The following is a 24,288-nucleotide window of genomic DNA, read 5'->3' on the forward strand; positions in this document are numbered from 1 at the left end:
TGATTACAGATTTACAATTTCTTTCTCTGCATATGCATTCTGGCGTTTCTGAGTGTGCCAAGGAGCAGTACCAAACTAATACCACCATACGTGGTCTCTGTTTCCCACCCAACCTGTTCAATGCCATTTAGCAACTGGCTTCGCACTTGGGTGAAACTGCCTCGGATGACACCTGTTACAGCTCAGGTAAGATTTTTCAGGAAGTTCATGCATGATATAATAAAGATAATCTCTCTTCCTGTGCAGAGGTATGTATTTATCATTGACTACCACAGTATGCAAGTAGCATGCATCACTAGAGCCACAGTTAAACAACTGCGGTCTCTTAAGTGGGGAGGAGGTTGTTTACTTTTGAGGTGGCATTCAAACACTTTTTAGAGCAATAAAGTTCTAAATGTCTCAGGTTTTGCTCTCCTAAGCTTGCTTTCACTCCTTGCTTTTGCCAAAAAGTTTTAAATAAAAGAAAAAAACCCCTTCCTGTTATTATGTAGTGTGTCAAAAGAAGAGAACTAGAAATTAGCAGAAGTCACATGTCAAAGCAAGCCCTGACTGATGGACAGGCTTGAGATGCATGAGGTTTCCTGCCCATCCTAACTTTCAAAACATTCTTCTTCAAAACCAAACAGAACAAAGGAAACTCTTTGGGGTAAGAAGCAGGGTGCTGAAAGAAGGACTGAGCTGAAAGAAACACTGTAATACCTTTTGTCTCAATTCAGTCAAGGTTCCTTCTTGAGATCAAATGAAAGACTGAATTACACCATCCTTTCTAGGAATTTCAACAAAACCTCACAAATTTGAGGTCATAAAGTGAAATCTGAGCTGCTCTCTTCGGGCTGCTTTTTCATTCTCTGCTTTATTTTTGCTTTTGCCCAGGCCATGTTTTTATCTCTCCGTAGCAACAATTCGCCTTGGCTGGGCAAGGCTGGCACCATAGCAGCACGGCTGAGAGCCATGACCAAAAGACTTCTAAAACGGGTCAAGAAAACTGCTGCTGGAACAAGCTTTCCAGGTCAGGGACTTCAAAAAACAAGAACAGCAATGAACTATGTAGGTGTTTCTCTACTACAGAAGAAACTGTCTTCAGCAAGAGAGTCAATACAGTAAACGAAAGCTGTATCTTGCCTATCCTGTTCTTTTGTCACCCATCTTCTCTGCAAACTGTCTTGCACTCATTAATCTTATTTTGTCCATGGACAAGCAGGCTCTGATTTTCAAAGCCACCACAAAATGGTTCCAGCATCTCTCATCTGTGCTTTCTTGGAGTTTTGATTATTCAGTGCTAATTTACTTGCTCTTGAAGGGATTTGACGATACCAGTGTTTGTAAAAAGAGTTTTAGTACAGCTGAATTTAATTTGCCATAGGTAAACCTCGGGTAATATGCAGATTTTTAACCTCTGAGAGGAGCATTTACAAGCATGGGACTCCTTTTTTTTTGCTTTTATTTTTGCATGCTGGATTTTTAGAAAGTAAAAGAAAGCTATTGCTTCCCTCAGCCTTAGCAGTTCTGTAACCTGCCTTTGGTAGATTACTGCCCCCAGCACGGCTCCTGCTAACGTCTGCACATGAATGAATCAGGTTTGACATGTCTGGCTCTTTCTACATTTAGGCCACTGAATAAAAACTGTCACACTGCATTTGCTCGTACGTGCGTGCCATGATCTCCCTGGGTTACACCTCCATCAAGTGGTCTGTCAGCCTGCCACCCATTTCCCCAGGTTCGTTTCAGCAACCTCAGATGCCTTTCTGCCAGGGAACGTTGGCCATTTCTTGTGCACTGCTAATCAAACCAATTGCCCCGCACCCATTTTGAACTTCCTTAATAACTATGCCAGGGTCTGGCACCTGTCCCACGTCAGCACATTCCACAGGTTAATCACCCCTCGCTGCAGCAGCCTCATATTCTGGACCCGCAGTGGTAAAATATGCCCATCTCCGAGGCACAAGAACCACAGTTTGTGAAGTCTTTTGGGCACTGCAGCCTGTCAAGCAGCGTGCAACTACCACATAAGTCATGGGTCAGGTTGGAAAATGATCCTTCCTCGGGTGGGTTTCGAGGACAGTCGTTATGCAGCTACGCTCAGGTAGCTGTATCTAGAGTCACACGATCAGTGCAGAAACAGCAGAGTTCTTCAGTGCCGGGGTGACGCCGGAATTGCCTTCTGTGCTTCAAACTGCTTCCCACAGCTCTTGCCAAGCTAGGGGGTTCAGGCTGGCATCCATTTTGTGAAAGTTTCCTGAAGAATGGCATGGAAGCCTAAGAACTTAGAAGCATTTTTTTTAGCGAGTTTGAGCTCGCTGGGACCCTGAAAACACTCACACACCAGAGCTCATGCAAGCCGACCCAGATGCTCTGCGGTAGTTAGTTAATGAAAGGGTCGTAACTGCCGTAAGATGCAGCCTAAGAACAGATGCGTGCCACAACTACACCTGACACAACAGGGAGAACACAGACACACTGCGCGGCTGACGCCCAGATAACAGCCTTAATTACCTACAGCTTGATTATCCTGTGTTGACACAGTTTTTATGACTAAGTCACCCTTGAGACACTGAGAATCTGGAAATCCTAACCACAGATAAAAACTTCCTTGCAGCTACAGAAAGTCACAGTATTTTTTTCTGACAAACTTTGGCTGAGAGTTTTGAGCACTTTTAACTTATCAGCCTTGCAGTGCATTTTACAAGGAGAGTGAAGTCTTCTGGCATAAATCACTGACTTAAAGGAAAACAACTGTGTAACAATATTACGAGATATACAGAACAGGATGCACTTGGATTCTAGTTTCTGTCCATTGGCTCACCAGAGAGAAGGATCATAAATCAGAGAGAGAGAATGGAAATCAAAGAAAAGTAACAGGAAGTGTCAAAATGAAAACCTGGCAGAAATTATGAAAAGGAGGAAAAGAAAAAAAAGACTCCAGATGTTTAAAAAAAAAACCCAAACCTGGGAAAGATTCAGTGAACAAAAGATGTACAAGCAGAAAAGAAACAAGAAGTGATAGCTTGGGTGGGGGTCTCCTCAACTTTCTTTATCACACGCACAGGTCTAGAGAAGCAAGAAAATCAGTATCTAAGAAGATGGGGGAGGTGAATGGGGAAAGAGCCACATAAAATCACCTCCTCTCCTTTCTTCCCATGAAGCAAAGCCCTGGAAACTCTGATCCTAGAAATATTTCGATTGAGCTCACAATTCAAAAGGTTCATTAAATCCAGGATTATTACCATGAGAGAACTTGATCACAGCAGCCAGATTGTAATGTTTAAGGGGTTCTTTATTTCCACATACCTACATGATGTAGTGTTCAAAGTCACATGGCGAGCATGTGAACGCGGGGCCTGCTCCGCTCCAAAGCTCTTTCCTGTGGGGCCATCTACCGGTCCCGCTTTCGCATGGCAAACGCTCCGCACAACCTGCTGCGTGAACCGGGGCAGAGCCAGGCCCCGGTTATTCCGGTAACGGCGGCTGCTCTATCAGCCGCGCCGAACGCCACGGATCCAGCAGCAGGTACGAGCAGCTCCTCACAGGGCCGCGTTGAAGAGGGAGGTTTCTCTGTAACCCGTCACGCGCCACACGATGCCGTAACAGTGACTGGCGCGCAGGGCCCCAGACTGCTCAGGACTTCTGTGCGTGGCGTATGAAATGCAAGCGCACACAAAATCCATCCAGCTGCACTCCCAAGCTCAAGAGGGAATTTATGGTTCTCTTTCAGGAAGAATTAAGAGGAAAATCCTAAAGGGTTCAGATGTAAATGAATCACAGAACCACAGACTGGTTGAGGTTGGAAGAGACCTCTAGAGATCATCTAGTCCAACCCCCCTGCTCCAGCAGGGACACCCAGAGCACGTGGCACAGGGTGGCATCCAGGTGGGATTTGAAGATCTCCAGAGAAGGAGACTCCACAACCTCTCTGGGCAGCCTGTGCCAGGGCTCTGTCACCCTCCCAGGAAAGAAGTTCTTCCTCACATGGGGATGGAACTGCCTGTGTTTCAGCTTGCACCCATTACCCCTTGTCCTGTCCTCGGTCACCATCGAGAAGAATGGGATTGATTTTTATATTAAAAAAAAAATCCAGCTCCATTCCCCACTTAGGCTTCCCTTCCAAATAGAGATGTTCTCCCTCCATTCCCTTATGTGTCATATTTAATCCAATGATGGTCTCAAATTCCAATAATTATAACATGAAGGTACTTAAAATCTTTCCTCCAGCAAAATAAATCAAGCAAAGAAATTCATGTTGTGGGCTGAAGTATTTTTTTCAAAAAAAAAATCAAATGCAGGAATAACTTTGCAAACCAATACTTTTGGAGACAGAGTCATTAAGTGATCCATATTTAATTTTTTAAAGAATTAAGCTCAATCAATAGGCTCCTGAATCAAGGATAGATAGATTACATGTTTATTTATACATGATCTGATACCACTGGTAACTTTACCAACTGGCATATATTTGCATCATACAGCTATTAAACTACAGCGTATTCTTGTACATCTCATTTTCAAGCTGCTTAAACTTTTAGCCATGCTTGAGTTAAGGCTTGCTCTTTTGTTAAAACAAAAACCCCAAACACCTTTTCACCTTCCACCCCAGAAATGATTTAAATGTTTTATGACCGTTTATGACAACATTCATAACCCAATACTACACAGTGAAAGAAAATCCTTCAGTCCTAGCACATGCCATAAAAAAATAAAGTCATGTTTTAAGTAAACAAAATACCCCCATTATTAACAGAAAATGTAAACAGACCTGCTGACTGCAATTTAAATGTGAAAGACTTACTGCCCTTGAAAAAACAGAATTTTCTCTCTTAGAGAGGGAAACTGATACACCTTCCAACTTAGAGCTTGAGTTGCTCCACTCCAGTATTTTGCAGCCAGACTACCTTTTATTGGCATTTCCTTTAAGCACAGATCTTTTCCACCAAACTAAGTTCCTTCTGCTTTCTACACTAGATTTGTCTACTTATCTCTATTCCAAATTAGCCACATATATTCAGATACAAGGAGCAGGCAAAAGATGTTTGCTGAATATACAGGCCCGAGTCACATGCACTTACAAGTAAACAATGACCTGCTAGGATACAATCCACCTGCCACCTGACCATAGGATTCCTAAAGGGAAAAGCACGATTTTTCTGCTTAAGTACTGTTAGAGCACGCAATGCTCTGAGATAAAAAAGAACAATATATCTCTTAGACAAAAACAAAGATCATAATGGACCTGTTGCTGTTAGAAATCCTTAGCACTGAAGACATCAAAAGTAATACTATGCCTGTCTATTCTTTAGTTATTTTCATGAGTAAAGTTTTCCAATTATTTAATATGCCTCAAGACTTCGTTGGAGGACAGAATCACCTCCTCAACTTTGGGACACATCAGGAGGGCTGCTGAGGACGGGAAACAGAGACTTTCTTTGGTATTTTTTGGCATTCTACTGCATTGCAATGATACTTACACCTCAATAGTAAGTCTCGCAAACCTGTACTGTAGGGATGCAGGAGTTCTCAACAAAACAAGCCCTTTCTTATCTGTGGGCTGGCTGTGTAACATATGAAGCAATCCTGTCACGCTAACAAAACCTAGTGCTTCTCCACAGCCCACAGCCAGGGAAAAATCCCCTCGAGTGACATATCCAAGGAGAGTCCTGGAGCAGTGGGAAGTAACATCTGGGAGAGGGTCTGCCCATAAACCAAGAATTAGATCTTTACGTTCCTCAGTTATTTCTTCATCTGAAACACCAGGAGGGTCACTTTCTAGATCCTTCACATTAGCCTTCTTCTTCTGCTGCTTTTTTAGTCTTTGTATCTTGTTCTTAAATATGTCACAATGTTTGGGTTCTTGAGGACCACAGAAGAGCTGGTCTTTGCTTAGATGCAGCAAATCTTCCTCTGTGGGGATGCAAATCATAGCATGTAATTCAGGGTTCCCCTTTCTCAAGAGAGACAAGCTGACCCACACCAGAGCCCTCGGATAGCTCAGCAAGATTGGCAGAATGGCACGTTCAGTCATTTCCTCCTGCCCCAGCCTGGAAACGAGGCGGACTCGACGATCCTTTCCAGAAGTGGGATAGCACCAGGCTGATAACTGCATTAGTAATTTCTCATTTCTATTATATATGTATGTATATGAAAAAAAAAAAAAAAAAGAGAGAGAAGAGAAGTTAGGAATATTTACTAATAGTACTAGAGAAATCCAGACCCCTGCATATCTACCAGGTCATGATTAAAAAGGCCCGGGACTTTCTGCATCCTTGCCAGCTAATGTTTTTATCACTCTTAGCATAAAAAAAAAGATAAGAATTCATATGCAGAGCTATTTTTTAGAAAAACAGATTACTTTTTTAAAGTACTTTTTTAAAGTTTTACTCACAAATGCACTAGAACCTTTAATGACCTCCATTCAGTCCAGAACTGCCTTTATTCCCTTTCCATGCTAACTACACAAAAATGAAAGTCCTGCATTCAGGCACTTCTCTTCAAGTGTTATTGCCCTCATGCATTGCACTGGAATGCAGAAGATTATCCATTTGCTCTATAGATGTTGTAAGCAGTGCAAGAACCATCTCTGATAATGTATTAGAAAAAAAAAAGAATGACAAAATATATGGAGAGTAACAGTTTTAAAATTACAGATATGAGTCTCTAGAGAACAGTCTAACTGCAAGCAGGCAGAATATGCCAACTGCCAGGAAATCCTAAACTCAGGAGTGTTATTTAAGAGTTACTAATTTCATCTAGCCACCAACCTCACTGTGGGAAGAAGAATGAAGGATTTCCACTCAAAAAGGAAGACTGATCCACAGCAAAACTTTCTAAATTTCACTTCACTACAGTTCAATTCAATCATTCTCTCATCTTAATACTTAAGGCCGAGTTCTTTCTTTCCCCAGCTCACAGAATAGTCAAGGTCAGAAGGAGCCTCTGGAGATCATCTAGTCCAACCCCCTGTTTGAGCAGCATCACTTGGAGCAGGTTGCCCAGGATTGTATCTGGTCAGTCTCCAAGGATGGAGACTCCACAACCACTCTGGGAAGCCTGTTCCAGTCTTTACAGTGAATAAGAGTTTTCTTGTGCTCAGAAAGGATTTCCTGCCTTTTAGTTTGTGCCCATTGCCTTTTGTCCTGTCACTGGGCACTACTGGGAAGAGTTTGGCCCCATCCTCTTGACACCCTCCTATCACATATTCATACACATCGGTAAGATCCCCCAAGCCTTCTCTTCTCCAGGCTAAATGCGTTTATTTCTGATAAAGAAATATCACCCCACATGCCCGTGTCATTTTGACATACCTGAGAACAATAAAGATACTCTTTTTCGTAGTTTCATCTCTCTCACCAAAGTCTTGGGTGTCTGCAACATCCTCTGTCATTATGGCACCTTCAGAGCTTATTTCCATGGCCTCTTCCACCTTGTCAGTCTCAGGTGAAGCTTCTTCGACCACTTCTGGTTTGGGGTCAGAAAGGCCTTGCCCTTCAGTTGAAGGGCTCTCAGTGTGTGGCAAGGAAGGACATACGAATTCCCCTGAAGCTTTCATTCTTTCTTCCCAGTTCTTTGTCAGCTGCCCCCAAGGACAGAGGAAAGGGGCCAGCGTGCCCAGCTTGACATAATTTGACCTTTTGGCAGGTGGACGTCTAAAAGACAAATGAAATAAGTAAGATTCAGCCCTTGGCTAACACTTTGGAAGGCATTTTGCCACTTTGAAAGGCTTTGCCACTTTGCCATGCCATGAACATTTTCCTTTTTCAAAAATAAGTACGCAGAGAGGAATTTAACTGGGCATTCACTTTGCAATCTCATCGAGAAAGAATTTTTATTATTTAGAACTTCTACTCTGGCACAATGCTGCTATATTTCTGGCCTCCATATCCTTTCAGCCATGCTGGATATTTCTATCTACTGTGATTTACACCACTGTCTTTTCCTCTAAACTTCTCCTACTTCTCCCTCCTAGCTGAAGGGAGCCTGACACCTGCTCATCCAAAGGATGCTTCCAGCTGTCAAGAGTTCCATGTTTATTAAACTGAAATACCTCTTTGCTCATTTTATTCTTTACTACTTCACATACACTTTAATATTCTGCCTTTGCCTGCTCTTACCTCCTCATTTGCTGCTAAGGGAGCTTGAAATAGTTTTATTTTATTGTGTTATGCAGCCTTTTTACAGCCTTATAATTGAGCATATCTCTGGGAATAGAAGGCTTAAGTTAATTTACACGCCTCGTTTAGCAGAACTTTTCTGTTATATACATATTGGTTTATTTTATTATACTAGGATTTAAAAAGACTAGTGAAAGATCTTCATAAAATAGAATTCTAAATGAGCACAACAGATAATCGAGAAAATATTTTAAGCAGTATCTATTATTGGTTTTCTAATCATCTATCCTGAATTTAATATTACCGTTTGAATTTTTCAAGAAGACTGTTTTCCAGTTCTTTGGCAAACTGGATTCCTGCAGGACAGTCTGGATAGTCATTTGGAGTATGAGGTGTCCTTTTATATTCAGAGTGTTTCAATCCCTCCTGCAAGCCACCGACCCGTACACCTCGATATATCTGTTATAAAAACAAAACCCAAAGACTGTGTTTATAATGATTTCAGGTTCTTAACTGAAACAAAGTATGAACACCCCTGAAGCTACTATCTTGCAAAATGGAGAGTCTATCCCTTTAACTTTCAAAAATCAACTTCACGTATGGCTTGCACAGTTCTGAACTTCATTTCCACAATAAAGAAATAAGTTTGTTATGCTATTTAATTCTGGAAAAAACTATAACAAAACTGAAGAGAATATCATAAATTGTGATTGTAAGTGTTGCCAGGAATATCATATTAATCTTACAAAGTCACTGTCCATTTATTTTTACTGTACAACAGAGATCATTGCAATTGTTCCTCACACACATTCAAAAGTTTAAGTTAGTTGCAGAAAGGCATTAAAAACAGCCATCTGAATATTCAAAGCAGAAGAGTCCAAAGAGTACCAGAGGAGTACTCAGCTTAACTTGAAGATTGTTATTTCAAACTCCCCCCAAAATCAAGCGCAACGAATCTGCAGACAGTGTAGAAGAGAGAGCCAAGCCGGAGGTGCACTAGCTATAGATACCAAAAGGTTTATCTTTAGTTTTAGAGACACCAAGAAGCACAAAAGCAAAGAGCCGTATATCATCAGCTTTCTCTCCTTACTCCCCCTCAACTGTTATTTCCACTTCAAACTTCCATGTCAGCAGAATTATATCCTACAGAAGATATTGAAAGCTACTGCTTATTTATTTTTAAGCTTTTAAGAAGCTCCTGTTAGGCCCCGGTTCATTCATCCTCTTTAAAGGGGGATTTTGATCCTGTGATTGTGAATCAATTGAACGATGTTAAGTACTCTCTCAAGTCCACGCTTCAAACCATGATACTACTTGTGGTTGCTTGCAGTATGCTCTGAAAGTCACTTACCAAAGGAATCCAGAAAGCCATGCCCCAGCCCTTTGGGATATAGATGTCCCAGCCACTCCCCCATCCTGGTCGATCTTCTCCAGCCATTTTCCCTGGGTGCTGCACCAACAGGACAGGAATCTTAGATTCAGAAGGACCCAAATCAAGCTGTGATCCAGGCACCAGTAATTGACTTCTCATTCGGTTTAAATCCTGAAAAAGAGAAGACATTTTCTGTAAGTTAGTAACCATTTTTTCATCTTCTAGATATCTTCCTGAGATACAGACATGAGGTGATCTTGTAACTGGAAAGGGTGAATTAGCTAGTATAAATTAGTATGCTACGTGTTCGAATTGACTTTCATTTGGGAATGAAAAATGCCTTTAAAAAAGGATTAAGCACCTTTCTTTTCTTTCTGTCTTATCACAGACCTTCAGGGAAGGCAAGTCCTGAAACACAAGGCAAAAATATAGAGCGTATACAAAGGAGGAAAAAAAAGTATTGCAACTTGATAAATATCAAGTAGTTTGGCCCAAGATCAGACAGAGTAGGTGCTTTCAAACAGTCTGTCCAAACACAGAGCAAATCGGATCTACAGCCAGGAACAGGGGAAGAACATTTTGTCATGACTCTATTTCATGTAAAGCACACTGTCCCAGATGCTTTAGTAATCACTATGGTAACAAATTAATAAAAATATCTTTGTGAAAAACAAAACAAAAACAGATCAACAGAATGCAATTTTACACGTCCCTTTTGTGTCAGCCATTCTAAGGTAAGCATTGTAGTTCACGACAGGATACAAAAGACCATCATGTGCATATAAACTCTGCCAACGAGTGCTTGCCCCAAGTGTAGTATTTTGGAAGTATCTGCTTTTTTTACCCTAAGGCAGACAGTTTGAAGGACCACACGTCTCATGTGCATCATGAGAATATTTAGAGATGTTTCTTTCTCTTTTTGATTACAGCACTGCTGAGAGCACTCATGGCTATATCACATTTTTGCCTATGCATTTGTGGGTTGCTTCTTTATTACCAGTTTGTTATGAAAAACATCAAGCTAAAGGGTTTCAAAACTAACAGCACATTTAGAGCTGTCAACAAATCACAGATATCAGCCAGAATGCCCACAGCACAGTTTGTTACAGTTGAGAGCCAGTTTCCTCTGCTAGGAATTTAGTTTTATCTCCATCAAATCTTTCATCAAGAGAATCCTCCTAACTAGGCCTGAGGACAGAGCTTCTCTTGATCACTTCATTCCCATCTGCTTCAAATGCGTCAAGGTAAGTCAGGAAAATCCAGTTACAAACCTTTTAGATATAAAAATCTAGTTATTTAGTCCTGCAAACAATCCAATAAAGCTTTATTTTTTTTAATGTGATTGAATCATGAACAATAGATATGCAAGAATACCACTACATTAGGAAATTACATGTCTCTGATTTACACAAGTGTTATGTTCTCACTAACCATTTTCCATGGCGATCCGCATTGTTATTTACCTGCTCTGAGATTTTATTTTCAGTGACGTTCTTACGGATGTCCTGGTCCCAAATAAAGCTGTGAGCACATTCTAAAGGTATACCTTCAAAGGTCAGTGTTCTAACTTTATCATAATCTACAAAAGAAAACAGCCTTTAAACACAGTTCACATTTTAATTTCTTAAGTATCAAATTACAAAAAAAAAAAAATCACCCAAATATCACAAGTCAAATATGCAGAGAACTAGGGAAAAACTATTTAAAAACTTAACAAGCATCACACCTTCTGGAATACCTTACTGTCTTAAAACATAAGATTTTTTTCAAATACAAAATACAAAATACAGTACCTGTTACTTTATTTCATAGAACTAACCTGCTGTTCTCTTATGAATAGACATTTCGTAGTACAAATTACAAGACCTTTGGGCAAAATAACTTACATCTTGAATATTTACACTTTTACTCTTCTGGTATTTGACCTTTCAAGGAAGTGAATGAAGCTCACTGCATTTTGTAAGAGTCAGAGCAACGTTACAAACCCTGAAACAAGTTTCCCTAGCAAACTTGTAAGAGAAGCAAACATAACTTTTAGAGAGCGTACACACAGGAAATGGTTCTAAATAAATCTGACCAGCATGCAACTACCTACTCAGCAATAGCTTCCCACTCCCTGCTCTTTTCAGGTTCCACACCCTGAGGAAGGCATTATACTTTGGTTATATTTGCACAGTCTAACGGTTGTGTGATTAGAAAATTGAAGAAGTAGGAAGTAGCTTATTTTAATACTCCAACATGGATTACTCTCCTAGAAATATCTCAGAAGTCAAACTTCTCTTCTTAACTACTCAAATAAGGAGACCCACAAAAGCAGAGGTAGCACAGGGAGTAGCTGTTGCAGAACTAGCTGCACAATTAGGTTAGGAACAGCAATCTCTGGAGGGTAACAGTAACTTTCTAACTGACACCTAACAACACCCCCTGAGGCAGAGTAGAGACTGTTAGTTAGACCAGAGTCCTCAGTTTCCTAGGTAGGGAAGTAACTACCCTCCCACAGGACGCCCCCATTGCACGTTTAATAGGTAGGCAGGAAATCATGAGCAATCCTGTAACTATTCCTATGCAGCATCAGATAGAGATTCTGGTGGGAACATGGAAAACAGCAGCCTCTTTCCTTGCGAAACCATTAAACTGTCCTATTCACTCCTTACCCTCTTGTAAGGCCGTCCATCCCTTTCCTGCTCCCTTACCACGATGTCCCTTTGATATTCTGCCACATGACAGCAATCCTCCTTCATCCTTCTATCTACTCCTATGTAGTAGTGCCCTGTTTGTGTAACAGCAACTCCTGCAGCAGGGCCTGAGTAGAAGCCATTTGCAGCTTACCTCTTCCCGTTAGCTGATCAAGGACCTTCTCCCTACTCTGAACAACAGTCAGAGAGGGCAGATGCAGTTTTAAGTTCATGAGGAGATCAAAACAAAACAAAAACAAACAAACAAACAAAAAGAACCAGAAAGTAATGCTACCTTTTCTGAATGTGGTTTAGAAGGCTTTTTTTCTTTTGTGCACATGCCAGTGAAGGGTATCACCAAAGCATAAAGACCTCAAAGATGGTCGTTTCTGGCCATCCACAGGAAAAAAGGGCATAGGTACCTTCTTCTTGACTTGCTATCTTACATCATCACCTCTTTACCATGGCCCTCCTTCCTGCGGGACAATCGGCTCTTGCAGTGGAAGGGAAGTTACTGCAGGAGGAGCAATCTGCAGTAAACTGCCCGGAAACCTTCTGCAGATCTTGCCATCTTGAGCACATCTTCCCAGACATGACAAGCAGAGTGAAGGAGGGGAATTACTTCTTGTGGTTGCTAACTCAATACCAGCTCAAATCGGTATCTGTAAACAAGTACTTATCTTACTTAGCAGGAGGGAACCAAAGCAGGAGTCACATGTGCAGCAACATTTTATATTGGAACATTTATCATTAAGCAGAACGAATTTAGCAGGAGAAAGGCTGTTCTAGACACAGAGCCTAGGAGGATATAAGAAAATCCAGGCAGGGAAAGAGTTGTACAGAGAAAAGAGAGTAACTGAAATTAGTGTGCAACCTGATTTAAGTGACAGATATTGTTCTATTTTAACATCTTGGAACAAGCTGCCAGGAAAATGAAGTATTTTAAAATCTCTGGAACCTTTCACTTGTCCTATTTACTACTGTTTGCTATCCAGCTGTTGTATTGCACATATTAGGTGAGACAGTGCATCCAGTCACCTAGCTGGAAATACCTGCATAGCTGTTCATATACTGACTCTCTTGTATACGCTCTTGCACACGTTTCAAGGACATTCAAATTCAACCTGCCTGAAGTGCTATATAAACTATTTTTAAAATGAAAGTTTCTGAAGTCATGCATGCACCCTTCACTTGCAAACATGCCTAATACCTCAGCTATCTGACAGGCTCCTCTTGCACTGCTCTTTTTTGCCCTGGAATTTCATCATTCAAAGATGATAAACATGAAAAAGCAGGTAGCTTTGAGGGAAAAATATACAGCACCCGGTACACTAAAGTGAAAAAAAAAAAAACTTCTGAGTAGCTTTTAGCACCTGGTTGGCCTTGCCAGGATTCGAACCTGGATCATCTGTATGGTCAGACAGAGGCTTCCACTGAGCACAAGACCAGCTTTGGTGCAAGTCCCTCCCTCACAATTGCTGTTCTTAAACCTACAGAACCTTCAAGCTGTTTCTGACCGGTGCTGTTGAAAGAGGAAAGAAAATTCCAAATTTGAATGCTACAGGGAAAGAGCCAGATAGAATCAGTGGAATATCACAGTAAATGATAACAGAGCTGTAGAAAAAATGGTATCCCTTGCCTGCGCCAGTTGGTGAGAGGCACAGCATAAGTGGGGCACTTTACCTTTGTATTTTTCAGGGTCAGGCATGGTTTTTGTCTTCTTCTTTGGCAAGTTGACACGAGGATCTCCAACAGTCAGGCCCAGTATTGTACCTGCTAGCATTTCTGCAGGTGAACTTATCCCTTAAAAAATACACAGATTGACACTGTGAAGAAACCACTAATAAAGCTTTGATGCTTTTCTGCACCACTGTCCTGCGCATTTTTGTCTGAAGGGATGCGACATGGCCAGAAAAGCAATCCACAGTACTCCGCATGTTTTGAAAACTCTCCAGTGCTTGTTAAATGCCCAGTAACAGAGACAGCAATAGCAGCTTAAGAGCTACTTCGTAGTAAGATTCATATAAGTGAAGTCATTCTCACAACTTAAGGACTATATTCATCCTTTGTATTTGACAAAACTCTTAGAAAACAAACTCCTCTCCTTTGAGAGAAAGTAAAACATGTTTTTACAAGTTTTTCCACATCTCCATCAAGTGCCTCACCTCAGATAGCTCAAGTACTGAGTGAATCTACCAGAGGCAGTTCCTTACCTGTTTCAGCGCTAGAAGGTGAAGAGATGATGTTAACTTTATGATACTTTATATATCTCTGCCAAATATACAACCATTTTGTAAGAGTAAAAATCTATAAAGCAATAAATAATACTTTCAATTCGGTGGAAGCCTACCATTTTACTTGTAGAGGTATTTTCTTACTTAAGGATGTGAATGGGAGACTATGAAAGTATATGTTGCACTGTATAGCTCTTCAGCATCTGAAATCTGAATCGATTAAGATTTTGGACTACACAGAGAATTACTATTGCTTTAAATAAATCAATCTAACAGTTCCTACATCTTTGACACACAACAGTAACTGCCCAACTATCTCCTCACTTGGATGATTTCTGATTAAGTAAAGAATAAGCATTTCCAAATTACAGCTAACTTGGCATGCCATTTTTTCCACCAGCAGATTTTAAGAGGATTTTCCCTTCCCTCCCTCCCATACCACCCACGCTCCCAAATACCTTCTAATAGCTCAAAAATAGCAGTTTGACGCTGATGAAGAGATACTTTTTCAGAGTCCTTGCAGCTTTCTACCCACCAGTTATTAAGTTCTGTCTCTGAATCCGCCATCTCCTGGAAAACAAAAAGAAGCATCTAGCTAAACTCAAGTGGTTATTTAGCATTTTCTATCAGTATGAATTCACTGCCAGTTGCCTTAATCACTATAGTCACTTCCCTCCTCTTCAAGTTTAAAAATATACTTTTCTTGATGCTTGAGCAGAAAGCGTATTTATTCCTATACTCTATTTTACAGTACCTCCCTATAAGCAAGGTTGGTTTAACCTGTGTTCCAACACAAACAAACAAACGCTACCCAAAACAACCTAAAATGCTTCCCAGGTCTGTAGTTAATGATTTCTTATAGAAAACCAGGGATTTCATGGCCTCCTCATGCTTGCTGCAAGAAACAAAGAAATATTAAAACCTGAGTGATGCTATCCGCCAAGAAATGGACAAAATACTAAATCCTGGAAAAAAATAAGTATTTGATTTACAACATGGAAGCTTTCTATAACATGTCTTGTCATCTAGAGTGCTCTAACTCATTGCTCAAGAAGTTGAACTTACAACTTGACAAAGAATGCAGGTTATTCGAGGCCTCTCCACCCAATACATCACTACTGCAAAAAATAAACAAAACAAAACAAAAACAAAACAAAACAAAAACAACTACTGAATTTGCACATTCTAGACACGTGCTTATTAAAATCACAGTAGTATCCAAACTGTTGACTTCCTTACTGTTTGTAGAGCAGCAGCTTTGAGGGTCTCTGCAAGGACCGAGTGTGATAACGGGCCAATCAGCCGGTATCTGAGAATCTCCATAGTTTGATCACTGAAACAGAGGGAATTTCCCCATTAGTGGCACCCACACAGTGCAGAACAGAGTACTGGGAAAGCAAGTCTGAACGCTGTCCAAGAGTCACCGCTCCTGATCCTGCTATGAACAAACCTGATCACAATGCCAGTAGCTGGCGAGGCCCAGGAGTAGGGCTGCAGTGGATCTCTAGTTCCATCACCGATTATTTTTTTCACTGGCACATCTTTTTCTCCCTCTTTATCTTCCTTCTTCCTTTTCTTGCCGAGGCTCACAGCAGTATCTGTTTGTTTTTCCTCTTGAATTAATGTTGCACATGGTTCAGGAATACAGATTTCTTCAGGCTCTGAACACTGAAAAATCGCCTTTAACTCACTCAGTATATCCTACGGATAAATGAAAAATTTGATAAGAGGATAAGCAGTGTACTGCAAATCTTAAGTAGAGTTTTAAGAATTATATACATCATTTTATTTTCCTGTGCAAACTTAAAGGAATAATCTTAATTTTGCTGTTCAGTGCATGAAAAAAATGGAGATCAAGGAACAAAATACCTGTTTGAGAGCTGGATGCATCCAGATCCATAACTGTCTGTTTTCAGACACATCCCTGGGTTTCCAAATAAATGTAACAGGGCCAAGCAAATCCTCAGGATAACGATCTGCCCGGTAAAGGTCCAGGGAACCCTGGAATCTTCCAGACAGACAAAAGTCCGTTCCGAATGTTAACCCTAAAGAAAAACATACTTATTGAAAATCAAAGTAGTCTCTTAAAAAAATACTGCCTGTTGGGACAGTACCAAATAAAGGATACATGCAGGATTTTTTTAAATAAACAATTGAAAAGTCTGATCCTGGTGTGAGACATATCAAATAGGTTTTCCAACGAAAATCACAACTGAATACCAACTCAGTTACAGTTATTCAGATTGGTTTCAGTAAGATATTTAAGAAAGAAAAACATGAGTCATACTTTAGTCTACTCAGAATCTTAACTTTACTTCAAAATAGTTAACTATTACCTGTGTCAGGACTGCACACTCGAGCAAGCTGCTTCAGAAGCTCATTCTCTTTACCCTTCAGCTCCAGACAACAATAATATGATAAATCCTGAAATAGCAGGATAGTGCTAAAGTCAGAATAACTCTTTAAAGTGAACCTGACAAAGAAGTACCAGATAGAGCTTAACGACTTTACAGCAAAGTAGTAACTTTTCAGGCATTATAATTTTAGTAAAAGAGGCATCGAGTAGTGATTTTTTTTAATTAAAATTGTGAGATATAAGCGGGCTTACAAGCATTTCTTATTCCAGGGCTAACTTGCCTCTCAAGCCAACAGACAAAAAAGGTCATGCAACAGAGTGTCTGTCTTCAGCAACATCCTACTCAGGAAGCTCATAGAGGGATCCACTGAATCTCTCAGCTTTAATTCAGCAAGATGTCATATTTCAGTCCAGCTTGCCATTCGAATATATAAGACTCCCTTAAAGGTTCATCTTATTCCCTCTGATGCTTCCCACCCTTGATTATAGTTATGGAATTACTCACTTCATACTTAGCTATTAACAGTTGATATAACAGCACTTCAAAGAGACAGAAATATTCATTATAACCAAACAGCCAATTATTCTTCCTTGGCAAAATAACAAAGAAAATAAATGCAAACGTGGTACCTGAAGAAGACAGTGCTTTGTCATGGCTCGGTAACAAGCCCTGTAGCACTTCTCTGTAGGTCTATCCGCTAAACAGTATCCCCATTTCTTTATCATGTGAAATCTCTTTGCATGCCAAATATGTGTTTCCAGCCATATATTCTTTCTTTGCCTGCGATTAAACTCTGCTACCAAGTTGATGTGGCGCCTTCTGGCTTTGCGGCATTTCGCTTTGGATTGTTCTTTTTTCTGATGCACAGTTTTCTCTGCCTGGGTTTAAAAGAGTAAAATGAAGCAAAACTCAGACTCAGAAACTTATATTGACAGAAGGGATTAACATATAGGAGGATACAGGAAATACCAGCATAGCTTGAGTTATACTGTATTCCGATATTAGTTATTTGTAAGTCTACCGCCTCATTTGAAGATAACTAACACTGAAAATTTTATATACACATGTGCATCATGGTTTGACTGGAACCTATAGATAAACATGCATAGAACCTATAGATAAATCTAGTTCCCCACATTGAGAAACTTACCAGTGAACAGTAAGATTTGCCACCTCCTGTTTGAACTTTTTATTCATCATCAAAACATCCTCCACACACAAAAAAACCCCATGACTTTAGGAACACCTGGAGATTAGAAGTCGTAAAGAAGCACTACAGACTCTTCATTCAGCTCTATTCTGCTCTGTTTAACAGACTCGCCTTTCACAAGAGGGACATTTAAAGGGAAGCATGCTGAATCTAGCTTCTGAATTTTCCAAGAGAATTATAGCCCAAGAAAAATCTTGGCATAATAAACATAACATTTGGTTGTTGTCCATCTTGTCAATGGTACAGTATTTGGCTACACCACCTTAACACTCCCATAACTTTATCAAAATCTAGGTTTGAAGTAAGTCCTTTATTAAATACACTAATCTTTTTAGAGACACCTGAACTGGGTGAACACAAGAAATGCAACATAGTTAACATGCTACCAACAACTAAAAACAAAAGACAGTTAAAGAAATGTCAAAATAATTTCAAAATGATTTTAAGGTTAAGAAAGTACCCAACCATTTTAAGATGGATTTTCGGTTTCATAAAGACAGTCTTATTCATTGCTCCTACTGGGTATAAAAAAAAAATTGTAAATAATTTAGGTACTGGCCACATATTAGAAAATAATTTCTCTCCTGTACTGAGGTATACAAAGAAAGATGAACTTTACCAGATAATTTTTTAGAAGAAATAAGGCAATGACTTTTCTTGTGCTGTTAAAAGAAACAACAACTGAGAGCTAAATAAAATCTCTCGCTAATCCCTCTTCTGCCCAAATTACCTGTTGCACAGCCCAGATTGGCAAATTACCTAGTCTTATGCGATAATATGCTGAGCACCAGGAGTCACAGAAATCTATCTCTAATTCACCTGCCCCTTAGAACCATAGATACTGCATTAAGAAGACTGCCAGCTAGCACATGAGGATACTGAGCATTTCTGCAAGGTGCAAGTGTGAACAAGGACAGGGTACTGGCAATTGCTTATCAACCTCCGAATAAACATCCAGTCACAAACAAAATTACTAGGACTGAATGCATGGCTGACTCTCTTAAGAGTTAGGTTTTCTTTTTGCAAAGAGAAGTGCTAGAAAAAAAGGGATTCATATGACCAAAAAAAGCGTATCTTCGGATGTCCTTCCTAAACTCACCAAGGAGCAGTTAGCAAGAGGTCTTTGGTTATAAAAATAGTTGTGTGCTCCTTTGGGATCTGGAGGGAATAAGAGTGTTATAGGTCACTAAACACTAAAGCAAACCAAGATGTCAAAAGAGAAATGCAAGAAAATTAAAACAAATCCCAAGTCATGACCCTTGACATCACTCAGCCTCAGAGTAAGCAAGATCTGCCACTGGAAAATGGTAGATAAATATCTGATTTACTCAGAAAAATGATTAGGAAAAAAATGCGGTACTGTAGACAAAAAATATGTTTGCCTTCAAGGTTATGAAGACATATGAGATGGTCTGGATAAGTGTTTGGTTGAAAGCATTTATGATAAAGGATCTAAAAAACAGAAGAAATTGCAGCAGAATCATGACAGTGGACCTGATTGAAGTAACTTAATACAGTGAGAACTCACAGGAAGGCCTTTAGAAAAGGCAATAGCTCAACAGATGTCAAAACTGCAAGAAATGGGATAAAAAGAATACAAGTAAATTAACTACACAAACAACTATAAACTAACAAACTCCACCAAAAGACCCCTGGACAGAAAACATACCAAGAGAGATATAACTGCACCAGAGACAAGTAACCTAAAAAATCTGAGAAAAATCATACCATGAGTGGAAACAAGCACCTGACACTAGATGTGAGCATGTACAAAGAAGTCAGAAAGGCTACTACATAAAGGAATCAAAAAGTGCAGGAGACATAAGAATGAGGCATAAAGAAATCACTATTACTTAGCAAAGACAGACCTCATGACGAATGATGCAAGATACTTAATGTCTTCAATGTTTTCATGAAAGAGGCCAAATTGCATGAATTCTCCTGCCACTACTAACAAAGAAAAAGGAAGGCTGTGTAGAGCAATGAAAAGGGAGGTCCATCATTGTGGAGATCCAATAAAGCACACTCTGATCAGCATCCGCAAAAGTGCCTGAAGCCATTTCTGAATCATGAACAACTACCTTCAGGAACCCATGGAGAAGGGGCAAAGATCTCAGAGAACTTGAAAAAGGCAAAGCAAGGGAAAAAAAGAATGTAAGAAATCACGTCAGTCAGTCAACCTCAACACAGAGAAAATTTCTCAAACCCATTTAATCACTCTAACAAGTGTCTAGAGAAAAAATGATGTACGTCAAACATTAGAGAAGACACAACGAAATTCTATTGAACCTAGAAAACAAAACCAAAAAAAAATACCACCAAAAAATCCCATCAAACAAACCATCACCACACACAGTAATTGCATAGCACGTAAGGACCATGCAACTATATGGGAGCATTGTCACTAAACCCTGAGATACTGCCCCAAAAGGAAAGTTTTATGAGCAGTCGGGGATAGCCAGTAGGTAGGCACCGTGCCGCATGCAAACCTGCTCATGATTTTCATGTAGCTTCCAAGCTTCAGCAAAGATACATGAACTTTTCTGGGGCTTTTCTGGACTTCCTAAACTTTTCAGGGCTTGAGCCCTGCAGGAAGACAGTCCCCAACTGCAGGCTACACAGGTGCTACTGAGGATTCCTGGATCACCTGGGATCCAGAAGTGCCACCAGAACAGTCCCTCCTGTAGTGGCCAACCGCATCACCACTACCCTAATGACTTTTCAAGAAGTTCAATAATCATGAAGCCAAGTAGTTAGTGATCTGCTTGGACTAACATCTAGAACTCAGGTGTTTCCATGTCTTGGATCCGAACATCAGTCAAAGTTTGAGAGTGTGTAAAGACTGAGGTTTTGCAGATAAGCTCCGATTTGAACATTAGTAATAGGTAACTGAACACTGTACATTAGCTATAACACCTTAATTCTGAAAGCAAAGTACCTCACACTGACCATATGCACCATCTCCAAATAACAAGCCATCATGAAAATGCTAGAACACCACCATTCACAGCCTATGTGTGGGACTTCTCAGCAAGCTTTCTACATAGCAAAGCCCTGTGCCTGCACAGCCAAGCAAAAGGTGTACACTAAATTAGGCAACACTCACACCCATAGACAGCAGGTTGGTGGGACCTATTAACTTACTGACAGTTTATTCCTGTTCTGATAAAATTACCTGAATTAACCATAGCCCAAATTACCCGAATTAACCATACCCACAGATTTCAAAATATCTGCAGTCCAGAGCAGATCTTTCAGAATATTAAACCCAGATCTCGAAAGACCACAGTTACCTTTCAAGCCCTAGATGAGGGCTATCAACCACAAATATTTTTTGATACCTCCAGTAATTCTTAAGATGCTTTCACAGAGGTTAAGCTTTCTGAAGGAACTACATGCACATGATGAAGAATAATGCTGACAAATGTTGCTCAGTATGGAGTGTAGCTTTTCTAATACTATCAAATGCATTTGTACCTCTTTTCTGGCAATCTCTCGGAGGCGCCGGGGTAGGCGCCTGACGTTGTGACTCATCGCTCGTCTCCTCATGTGCCTTGGTAGTGTCTGAAAAACCAGTGAGTTCGAAGACTTCTGCGTCACAGCCTTCAACATGGCATTGATCTCAGCAGCACGAGCTTGAGCAAAAGTAGATGCTGGAATGAGAACCATCACATCAGAGTAGGACAACTGTTAAAAATCAAAAGAGGGGACGCTCTATTTAAACTATTGAATTCCAGCAGAACACTCCTACAATACATCAATTTAATGACTCCTTCAGATAAAATTAAATATTTAATTGTCTATTAATGAAGAAATTTCCATTCGTTAGATACTCTGAAGTTTACAGACATGCTTAAGCAAATACTTGTAAGAGCATAAATTTGGAAGTTGTGGTATAACCAAGAAGTTCTATTTGAATTAAGTAATTTTCTATTAAACTACAATAGCCATCTTTTCAGGTGTTGTTCACAGAGGTGGAAAAACTTCAACATGTAGTAACAGGAAGCAGTACTCAAAGAGTGTTTTTTTAAATATCAAATAATCAAGTGAAGGAAGAAGCGGATCCCCTTTACGATTGTGGAAGCATATTCATAGACATAGCACTGCCATATTTTGAAAAACTAGTTTGTCCCTTTGCTTTCCTAAATAAAGGTTCTGTTAGAAGAAAACTTGTATTTAACTCATATCATGAAGATAAGCAGTTTCACTGGCAACATTAAAAACAGGTTTTGGAATTCATTTTGCTGGCAAGCAGCACCAAAATCCTTATTCTTCCTTACAAGGAAGTGAAATGTTTCAACTCAAGAGGCCTGACAGGACTTGCTGAAAAACTAGTGGTCACTCCTAGTACACAAATATTCTTGTATTTTCAAAATAAGTTCGGTAAAACAAAAGACTAAATGCACATGCCAAATATAGCTCCAGTCCTTGTTTTGTTATTTCACAAAAACAAAGTCAGAAAACTTGATTACTAGCAAGCTGCCCTGGACTTAATTATGACCTTTTTAATAAATACAAACCTGTAATGTATCGAGGCATTTCATCAGAAGCACTCTGGCATCCTCCTCTTCCTCTCCCTCTCCCTCCTCTATTCTGCCCTTTCGGAAAATACTGGTCTTTCCTGAAGGAAGTCCCAGGTGACTGATGCAAAAATTTCTGCTGTTGATACTGTGACAGACCTTCAGAACGAACATCTCCTGGAGGAGGTAGAACAGCTCAGAATTAAAAAGACGTAGCAAAAAATACAGTCCATCCAGGCTGATAATTCTCACGTCTTTCCTAAAGAGACTGCATTACATATTTCTCTTAGTACAGTTTGCAAATATTTAACATACGTACCTGGAAAATATGTTAGAATTCATGTCTTAGGTACATAAAGAATTAGGTATAAAATAAAAATAACATCTGCATTATTATGCAGCAAGTGCTGATTAAGTACCTTTAGCATGGTTTGAAAATGGCAGCCAATTCAGACTTTGCCTCCTGTATTGCATTGGGGGCCATAGGAAAGAACAGATCAAAGCGAAACTAATCAGCTCTCCTCAGTGGTGGTTCCTACTACTGTTTAGTCTGAGTTTTAGTCTGACTATGTCAACAAACCTGCCATTTCTTCCTCTGATACATTAAATTGCGTTCCACAACCACAGACATTCTTTTTTAGAATCTTCCCACGCTTAAATAAGACTTGCAAACACACGTGGACTGAAAAGAGCCCAGACAGCCTTTGCCACCATCCCCCTGCCCACATCAGGACTGGTGCTGGAGGTTAAATGTGGCAATACAGCTCAGGGGCTGCCCTACTGAAAATCAACCTATGTGCCAGGGGAGGGGAAGAGGAGATTCAAAAAAAAAAGAAAAACAAAACAAAAAAAAAGATCATTTTTAGATTGATCAGTTTCTTGAACAAGCTCCTCACATTGTCCTACAAATGCTGCCACTGAGGGTATGAGGAAAGAGACAGGTATTCTTAAAAGCTTCGCACCCCAAGGTCAGAAAGCTGATGATGCTCCTACAAACATATCCCCAAATCATCAAGCAGGGCCGAGTGTTATCTGCAGAGTCACTCTGTCTGCTCACAACCGCTTCAGGCACCTAAATATGCAGAAATGGGGCCGTAGTGACACTTAAGCATTTTTATTCTACCAGTAAGGCACAACTTGCCGACATTTGAAGGCCTCGCAGTAAAAAAATGTCCTGCTTTTACACAGATTTATATATACTTATACATATATATATATATAATATACATATACATATAATACATATATATGTAAACAAGATACATAAATCGAACATTGAAATGGCAAATAAGAAACAGAAAACCACACGCCGAGAGCGCGGCGGGGCGCAGGCGGGAGCGCCGAGGGCGCCCCGCGCTCGGCCCTACCTGGCGGCGCGCAGGCCCCGGGCCCGGCGGGCGGGCACGGCGCCGGCTCGGCGGGCAGGGTCACGCTGGCCGGCTGGTTCCTCATCTTCTTGGCCCGCTTCTTCTCCCTCGCCGCGGACATCCTGGCGCGGGGCTGCGGGGCCCGAGCCCCCCGCGCTCCGCTCTCCTGCCGCGCTCCCTGCGGCAAGGCCGGGGCTCCCGGTGAGGGCACCAGAGGCAGGTGGGAGCCCCCGGACTGCGCAGCGCCCCAACAGCCCCACAGCGGCCGCCACCGCTACCCGTCGCCCCCGCAGCGCCACAGGCACCGGCACCTGCCGCCACCCCCTCAGCGCCGCACGCGGCCGCGGGAGACCAGGCACTGCGCATGCGCGCTGCGCCGGCGCCCGCGGCGGGACTACATCTCCCAGAAGCCCGCGCGCGCGCGGAGCATGCGCACAGCGGCGCTGTGGGCGGG

At 40.8% G+C, this 24,288-nt stretch overlaps 1 protein-coding gene and 1 long non-coding RNA gene across 2 annotated transcripts in view; both read right to left on the reverse strand.

Moving 5' to 3' along the window:
• Positions 1-3,991, reverse strand: part of LOC148592825 (uncharacterized) — a 168,496-nt gene extending 164,505 nt beyond the window's left edge. Inside the window, exon 1 of the long non-coding RNA XR_015913886.1 lies at positions 3,847-3,991. This is a non-coding gene — a long non-coding RNA (uncharacterized LOC148592825). The remainder of the gene's footprint in view (positions 1-3,846) is intronic.
• A 1,360-nt stretch (positions 3,992-5,351) lies between these two features.
• Positions 5,352-23,955, reverse strand: POP1 (POP1 ribonuclease P/MRP subunit). The gene is made up of 15 exons (XM_088533652.1): positions 23,835-23,955; positions 22,468-22,644; positions 21,425-21,600; positions 17,367-17,615; positions 16,717-16,804; positions 16,250-16,425; positions 15,831-16,081; positions 15,620-15,713; positions 14,839-14,950; positions 13,830-13,949; positions 10,935-11,050; positions 9,451-9,642; positions 8,404-8,558; positions 7,293-7,634; positions 5,352-6,110 (listed from the first exon to the last, which is right to left on the reverse strand). The coding sequence occupies exons 1-15, from the start codon at positions 23,953-23,955 to the stop codon at positions 5,456-5,458; spliced, it is 3,024 nt and encodes a 1,007-aa protein (XP_088389778.1). The 3' UTR covers positions 5,352-5,455.
• Positions 23,956-24,288: the final 333 nt, after the last annotated feature.

This window comes from Tinamus guttatus, unplaced genomic scaffold (genome assembly GCF_059628265.1).
Source record: "Tinamus guttatus ecotype Peru unplaced genomic scaffold, ASM5962826v1 Tinamus_guttatus_pri_ptg000510l, whole genome shotgun sequence".
Classification (NCBI taxonomy): domain Eukaryota; kingdom Metazoa; phylum Chordata; class Aves; order Tinamiformes; family Tinamidae; genus Tinamus; species Tinamus guttatus.

Bases quoted from the DNA above. Each gene is read 5' to 3' on its own strand.
- POP1 (XM_088533652.1), bottom strand. From the start codon at position 23,955: ATGTCCGCGGCGAGGGAGAAGAAGCGGGCCAAGAAGATGAGGAACCAG. The intron at 21,601-22,467 runs GTTTGTATTTAT...TTCTCATTCCAG, and splicing joins AATGCCTCGATACATTACAG to CATCTACTTTTGCTCAAGCT. The intron at 13,950-14,838 runs GTATTTGGGAGC...GTATTTTTTAAG, and splicing joins TATTTTTGAGCTATTAGAAG to GGATAAGTTCACCTGCAGAA.